Here is an 8,110-nt window from a genome sequence, read left to right on the forward strand (position 1 = left end):
CTTCCTTCCTTCCTTCCTTCCTTCCTTCCTTCCTTCCTTCCTTCCTTTCTTTCTTCTTTCCTTCCTTTCTTCTTTCCTTCCCCTCTTCTTATATCTTGGCCTTTGGGGACTAGATTTCCACCATCCCCCATTTATTTAGTTATTTATTTTCCCCCCCAAAAAACTGGGACAATTAACTCTTGTCTCATGTAATTTTCATTCATGATTTCTTGAAATAATAGCTCTGATAATTTGTTTATGCCCACTGGGATCCAAATAGAGCTATCTGACTATGCCTTTAAACCCAAATCACTCTGCTTCTCAATGCTTGGCCAATAATAGGTCCCAGACCAAACCTCACTTGCTTATTGTTTGGGATTTGATGGCTCTGAGTAAGTGTAAATAGTAATTGTTTCTGTTCTGGCCAGAAACCCTGAGTGTCTCCTCCCAGACTGATTCTTTTGGGAAGTCAAAGTAGGCCTTCTTTTACCTCAATTCTTACCTAGTCTTTAATCACTGAATGAGTGTTGCCTCAGACAAACAGACCTGGGAAAGACCTTAGCTAAAAAGGCCCAGGGTCTCCCACTGCATCCTGGGCCATTGCCAGTTGTCCTGAACTATGTCTTGCCACTGGACTAATGACTCTGGAGGACAGAGTGAGGCTGATGACTGCACAGCCCTGCCTCAATTAAATCCAATTCACTTGCAATTCAAGACATCACCCTCCCGATGTCATTCGTCCTCCTTGACATAGGACAAACAATAACATTCCCCTAGCTTTTAGCATCCTTTCCCTTTGAACTACTCTGCAAATACTTCTTATTTATTTATCTCTGTGGGTTGTGTTCCCCCCACACACACCAACTGTAGAATGTAAGTTCTTTGAGAGCAAGAGTTGTTTTGTTTTTGTCTTTGTATTGGAGAATTCAGACATTTAATAAATGTGTGTCGTTCATCTGAAACGAGATCTGAACCCTGGAATCCTAGGCACAAACCCAAAAGATGGATAGAGAAACTTGGGGGACAGAAGGAGTGGGGCAGTCAATGGACCTCATGCCACAGACTGGTTGGCAGGGTCCTGCCCAGAGGGGACAGGAGACCACAGGGAAAGTACTGTATGCTGGTCTCTAGCAGATTCTCCAGGGTTCAGTCGAGCAAACAAGCATTTATCAAGTGTCTTCTCATGTGCTAGGGTCTGTGTTAGGCACTGGGGATTCAAAGTAAAAAAAAAAAAAATGAGAGTCTTGTCAGTTGTCCCAGAGAGGGATCCTCCTCCCCCTGGGCAGAGGACCAGCAGCCTGGGTGGGACTGGAGCCCAGTTTCCCCCTTTCTCTGCTGTTGCCGAGGAGGAGGAATAGGAAGGGGGTCCCATCCCCACATCAGGACCTACCCCCAAGCAGGCCCTCTTTGAAGCAGTGAACAAAAACTGCCCAAGTTAGCTCGCTAGAAAAGAAGTCCGGCTAGTCTTCGAATCAGAAGCCTTGGGTTCTAGTCCCATCTCACCCACTGACTGACAGGGTGACCCTGAGCAGGTCACATCTTCTCTCTGTGATCATAGTACCTACAGGGCCTATTCCCTCCTTATGAGGATCAGATGACAATACTAACATTTCTGTAATGCTTTAAAGTATGCAGAGTACATATGCGGGTGTTGGGGGCATGATCTCATTTGAACTTAACAACCCTTCTCTGAAGTCAGCTATTACAGGAATTAATGAAGCAAATTATTATTAGAATTGAGGAAAAGGAGGCTTAGAGAGGTAACGCCCACAGTCACACAAGGCCAGAGCCAGGTGTGAACCCAGCTCCTCCCATCTCTAAATGCAACCCTCTACTATCCAGTACATAGCTCATGCTGCCTTGACAATAGTATATAGAAAGCACTTTGCAAACCTTGGTCATGAAACCTGTCTGTGCCATCATCCAGGGATTGCAGACTGTTCTTATGGTGTCTGCTTTCAACCAGATGACAAAGCATGGGCTCATGAGCCCTTCTGCTCGGACCCTCTCCTTTTACAGAGGGGGAAACTGAGGCCCCAGTTAGAAGCGGCTGAGGAGGGTTTTGACATCTGCCCTCCCTGACTTCAAGTCTAACACTCTGTTTGGTTCTCTGTACACAGCTTTGGTTCACCACTGCTAGGTTTCCTGCTAGGGCCCTGAGTGAGAACTTCAGGGGAGATACCTGGGAGGGACTCACCTTGACCACACCTTCCTGGTGCTCCTCACCATCATCAGCCTGAACTTCGATGAGTGTGTACTTGCCCGAGTGGGCCACAAAGTTGTCTCGATCAGCCCAGCAGTTCTTGGTTTTTTCCCTGAACTTCTTCTCAAAGTCTTTCTTAGCTTCATCCAAGGAGGGGAAATAGTTTAGCTTGGACTGGCCGGTCTCTCCCTGGACAGATGAAGGCAGGTGATGTGCCCTGTTCTGGCCCTGGGCTCCCACCACCCCTTCTTTTACCAGCTCACTTGGAGTTCAGGCCCTCTGTGTAAGCAGGTGCCCCTTAGACACCCTGGCACTGTAGCCACTTACCACACGACCCCAGCGGTTCCAGCAACCGTAGCGACCATTCTCATCCAACAGCTGGATGAGGTAGAATTTGTTGTTGTTATTTCCTATGTTGGTCTGGTTCAGGGTACAGTCATAGTCCTCATATACCTAGGGGTAGAGGCAAGGGAGAAGAGAAGAGAGCCCCAAAACCCAGCATTAGGGCTCAGCCAGGCTTTCAAGCAACCTGGGTCTGAGGAGGAGGTGTAGCCACTAGACAGTCTTCCTTCCCTCTCCTCCTGCCATGGGCCTCATGCCTTACTGAGGGCTTGGAATGGATCCAGGGAACCTGTGCTTCCAATCTTGCTTTCTAAACTCCCCACCGTGGGGCCCAGAGGCTTTTGTCCTTCCTTAATGTCAGGGCCCTCACTGAATGAAGAGACTGACAGCTCCCAATACTCAATTCCTTCAGCCAAGCCCCAAGGCCCAGGGCAAAATCATTCACCAGCTCTTTAGAGGTCAGAGGCACCCTAGGGACTAGGCTCACTTGGACAGTAGGGTTGTTGCTGAGTGGGCACAAGGTATCCACTCGAGCCTTCCGTGTCTCCTTGGGTGCCGCTTTAAGGGCCTCTATGGTTGAGTGGAAGTTGTCTCCTGCCTCTGGTTTCTCCTTCTTCTTGGGTGTTTCAGTGCTTACAGAAGCTGCCTTGCGCTTGGGAGCCATTGATGAAGCCTGGGAACATAGACAAGGTGTTCAGAAACTCTTCTGCCCCTGCCTTATGAGAGACAGTAGTATAGTGGCTAGAGAGCTGACCTTAGAGTCAGGAGGGTCTGAGTTTGAATCCTGGCTCCTATACGTGATGACTGAAGGGTCCAAGAGACATGGTTTCTGGATAATTAATAATCAATTTGTTAATTGGGCTAGCTAATAATCAACAAATTGATGGTCAAGACACTGACTGCCTTATATATTTTTATGAAAGGGAATACCCCTGAAAGGAGAAATAAGTCCTGATTGGTAGACATTCAAATGAGGAGGTGGGCTAAAAGTCTCAGCTTCTCCTGCTGAGAACATGGCTTGATCATGAGACTCAGCCACCTCCAGCAATCTGGACAAGGGAATCCAGCTCTACTCAGACCACTCTGGGTGGCTTTCTCCTTCGTGATCTGGGTCACCCTAAACTCCAGTGGAGGGGTCCAAAGACATACACTTAATCCCTAAGGGCAAGAATTCACAGAGATTAGAGTCTATCTACACTCTGAACAGGAGTAAGGTCTCCTAATCCAGTGGGGTCCCAGATGGAGGAGCAGGTTCCCTAAGGATTAGGGCAATCTCATCTACCAGATGTACCTTTCAGAGACTGGCTGACTGGTCTACAGAGGCTGGTCCCTGAATGAGGAAATAGGAAGCCTGGATCCTAATTAATAATGGGTTATTAATAGAATAGAAAACAAACATTTCTTTTAGATACATACCAGCTGTGTGACCCTGAGCAAGAGACCACTTATGTCTGCCTCCCTTTCCTCATTGATGAAAAGAGGGGGCTGAATTTGACACCTTTAGGTCCCTTCCAGCCCTAAACCTACAGTCCTTCACACTGGACCCTCTCTAGCCTGGCACCAAGTTACTCTGCACTCAACCCCATCCTACCTTTCCAACTGCTCCTCCCAGTACACACTCTCTGGTACAGTCCAAGCAGGCGCCTCCTTGTCTTTGGTGGTCCAGTGGTTAGGGCTCCAGGGGGCCTGAGTTAGAATGTATCCTCAGATACGCATGAACTGTATGTCCTTTGTTTGCCTCAGTTTCCTTATCTGTAAAATGGGGATAATAATGGCACTTTCCAAATGAGATGATCTTTGTAATACACAAAGCACAGTACTTGGCCCACAGTAAGTGTCGATAAATGTTTGTTGTTGATGTTATGTTGTTAGCTAGGTGGTACAGTAGATAGAGTACCCAGACTGGAGTCAGGAAGATGAGTCTTCCCGAGTTCAAATCTGGCCTCAGACACTTACTAGCTAGCTGTGTGACCCTGGGCAAGTCACTTAACCTGTCTGCCTCAGTTTTCTCATCTGTAAAATGAGCTGGAGAAGGAAATGGCAAACCCCTCCAGTATCTCTGCCAAGAAAACCCCAAATGGGGCCACAAAGAGTGGGATAGGACTGAAATGACTGAACGACAAATCAGTATTATTACAAAGGCATCCTTCCCTTTACAAGGATTTCCACGGGCAGCCTGGATAAAGAGAGCACTAGATTTGAGATGAGAAGACCTGAGTTCCAATCTCCCATTCACTAGCTATCATTTAGTCTCTGAAGCTCAGTTTCTGCATCTATAAAAAAGAGATGATAATAGTACCTGGGCACGATGAGAATAATGACCATGGTGGTTGACATTTAAAAGTTTGCAAAGCACTTTAGATAATCTCCTCATCTGATTCCCCACCACAGTCCTGTGAGGTAGGTATCATTAGCGTCATTTTACAGGCTGAAATTAAATGGTTACAGGCCTGTGGTCTTAAAACTAGAACCCCTGAGAGGCTGCAACCCTCAAGCAGCCAACTGCTTAACTGCCACCCCCTCTAGGAAGCCTCCCTCATGCCTCAGCTAAAAATGGTCTCTGGGGGGAGGGGAGGTACTGGGGTTAGGTGACTTATCCACAGTCACATACCTAGTAAATGTCTGAGGCTGGATTTGAACTCAAGTCTTCCTGTCTCCAAGGCGAGTGCTCTATCCACTGTGCCCCCTAGCTAACCCAATCTTCTAATTTTCCTATAGTCCTTTGTCTTATCACATTCTTTCTTTTATCATACCTGCCTGTGTACATGTAGTGATCTTTCTGGCAGGGTGGAAGCTCCTTGAAGGCAAGGTTTATGCATACTCAGAGAAGAGCCTTACACACAGAAGGCATTTAACAAATGCATGGTGAGTTGGGCTTATGTTTTTTATTTAATGAACAGGATTGTCTATTTGATGAGCATTTATTAACCATCTACTACAAGCCTGGGCTAGATGCTAGAGATATAAAGACCAAAGAAAGGAAAAGCAATCTGTCTTTGGGAGTCTGCATTGTGGAGGGGGTGGAGGGGAGTGGGGTGGCTTGAATATCCTTACAGAAAAAGAAGTTCAAGAAAATCTGGGGAGAGGAGTAACGTACCCACAAGGAGGAAGAACAGAGTAACTACAAGCCTCAGAAAAGGCTGCCTGGGCCATATGGGTTGAATTGGGAAGGAAAGAAGGATTCTGGAAGGCCAAACCTGTAGAGGAAACACATCCTAGGCTCAGGGGATAGTATGCCCAAAGGTATGAAGGCAGGGGTGGCAAGTCAAGTTTAAGGAATGGCAGGTGGGCCAGTTTAACCAGGATGTAGACTGTGTAAAGGGTTGTAATGTGCAATAAGCTCAAAGAGGGAGGGAGGATCATAGATTTAGAACTGGCAGGGCTCCAGACCTCATATAGTCCAACCATCTCATTGTACAGATGAAAAAACTGAGGGAGATCAAGTAGTTAATTTGCCCAAGGATCACAGATGTAGCCTTGGAAGGGACTTCAGAGGCCACCTGGTCCAGCCCCCTCATTCTATAGAAAAAAAGTGAAACCCAGGGAGATTAAGTTCAAGGTCATGGGCAATAAGATCACAGGCAGGATTTGAACCCAGACCCTCTGACTTAAAAAGCCATAGCTTTTGCCACATGACCCTACTGCCTCTTGCTAGGAGCAGACTGTGAAGGGCTTCAAATGTGGGGCCAAGGATTCTGAGTTTTATTTTAGGGGTAACAATGGGGAACCACAGAAGGTTTTTTAAATAGAATGACATAGTTAGACCTGCACTTTAAGAAGATTAGCTTGGCTGTGTGGAGGATGGTTAGGAGTGGGGAGAAAAATAGAAGTGGAGGAACCAATTAGGAGGATGTGACAGTAGTCCTGGTGAGAGGTGATAAAGGCCTAAACTAGCAGAGCAGTTTTGTGAGTTGAAAGAAGGGAGCAGGTGGAATCAACAAGACTTGGCAGTAGGGAGAGCGGAGCTGGGAGCTGGAGAGAAGAAAGAATGAGAATGACTTTAAGATTTCAAACTTAGGTTACTGGAAAGACAGCAGTACCCTGCCTAGAAATAAGGAAGGTCAGAGGAGGGTGAAATGTAAGGGGGAACAATATGGACTTACCAAAGGAAGAAGCTATCCAAGTGGATAGCCAATGCTTCACAGCTGGAGCTTAGGAAGAAGTTTAGGCTGAATATATAGATCACAGCCACAACTCGTAACTCTTTCACCTGGGCAATAACAGTCTAGACAGTGTGTATAGTAGTCTGATCCCTTCCTTTCTACACTTGCCACTCCAATGTGACAACATCAACAGGATGCCAGTTAAGGATTGGGTGAGGGATGGGAGCCAATGTATATAACATAGGCTGGGGAGAAACCTCTAGGCTTGAGTCCTGGGGACACTAGTGTCTGGACTGCACTGGTAAAGATGGACACCAGTCAGGAGAGACAGCATATCCTCCACCCATGTTAGTGCCCTTGTGACACAGTCCAAACCACCCCGCCTAAGTTGTATCTCAGATATAGATTCATTCCTCTAGGGTTAGAGAACAGCAAAGGGAAGGCCCTAGTTTCACGTACAGTGCTTCCTATTAGGCTGTGAGCACCATGGGACTGTTTTCATATTTTCCCAGGCACCAAGCACAGGATATAGTAGATACTTAATAAGTACTTATTTTATGAATGAAAACCATAAACCTGATAGCCCTAGTCATACCCTTCTGGCTATGGGCAAGGGAGGGTTAATCTTAGGGTAAAGTCATGTCTCTACCTTCCTGGGGATCCGAGGTTGGGAGGCTGGATGATATCTCTGGGGAAGCACCAAACACTGGCCCTCAAAAGAACTCTGGACCATGAAGGGTTAAAGGGAACTAGATAGCAGGAAGACATCACTTTTAAAGGAAAGGGGACTCCTATGCATATGGCTTCCCTTCTTCCCCCACACCTCATGAACCCCACCGATGGAAAGAAATTTTTTTTCTCTGTTTCCCAGTTCACAAAGTCCTCCCCAAGATATCTAGGCCTGGCCCACATAGCCTTCTCCATTTTCTGTCAATTCCGGAAATGTTCAACTCCCCCAGGCTTGGCACAGGCCTGGGGCTGAGTCACTGGATGGGGTAGTGCAGGAAGAAGGGGTGTATATGTGTGTGTGTAGGGGGAAAGTCTGAGGGAAGGTAGCTTTTGGAGTGGTGGGGGATCAGACAACGATGGCAGAGGGCTCAAGCAGAGGGGATGGAAGGGTTCCCCTGCCATCTAGGATCCTGAGAGGTGGGCATGAGAGTCATACCAACCTAGACCCAGGAAGTCATGCCTAGCTCTCTGGCCCAGGGCTGTGTCCACTATCCCTCTCCCCCCCCCCGCCCCTTCAGGGAGTCTTTGCCCTAGAGTCAGGTATCTGAGACCCTCCCCTTCTCCAACCATGTCTAGCTCTTGCCCACCCTAGTTTCTGGTGCCCTGCGGTGGGATTGCTGGCACTCACCTCTGGGCAACTAGTTCTTTCAGGGGCTGTAGGGCAGGGCAATACTAGGGTTAGTCTTCAGCAGCTGCTTCTCCTCCCCCAGACCTTTCACTTCTACCACCCTCCCTCTGCCCCACCCCCTCACCC

General features: G+C 47.5%; 1 protein-coding gene across 7 annotated transcripts in view; it reads right to left on the minus strand.

Moving 5' to 3' along the window:
• PARP3 (poly(ADP-ribose) polymerase family member 3) overlaps positions 1-8,110 on the minus strand; it is a 23,177-nt gene extending 15,067 nt beyond the window's left edge. Inside the window, exons 1-6 of one of the 7 annotated variants that reach the window (XM_069095601.1) lie at positions 7,985-8,103; positions 4,116-4,276; positions 3,279-3,353; positions 3,012-3,197; positions 2,510-2,635; positions 2,177-2,371 (exon numbers count right to left, since the gene is read on the minus strand). In XM_069095601.1, the coding sequence (XP_068951702.1) occupies positions 2,177-2,371; positions 2,510-2,635; positions 3,012-3,188 (498 nt within the window). In that variant the 5' untranslated portion in view covers positions 3,189-3,197; positions 3,279-3,353; positions 4,116-4,276; positions 7,985-8,103. Of the gene's footprint in view, positions 1-2,176; positions 2,372-2,509; positions 2,636-3,011; positions 3,198-3,278; positions 3,354-4,115; positions 4,277-5,621; positions 5,722-7,276; positions 7,379-7,984 lie in introns of those variants that run through there. The other 6 variants (XM_069095599.1, XM_069095604.1, XM_069095603.1 and 3 more) reach the window with 6 other exon arrangements.

The sequence above is a fragment of the Petaurus breviceps genome, unplaced genomic scaffold, assembly GCF_028583685.1.
Source record: "Petaurus breviceps papuanus isolate PSGF00001 unplaced genomic scaffold, PetGlider_PUasm1.0 227, whole genome shotgun sequence".
NCBI lineage: Eukaryota > Metazoa > Chordata > Mammalia > Diprotodontia > Petauridae > Petaurus > Petaurus breviceps.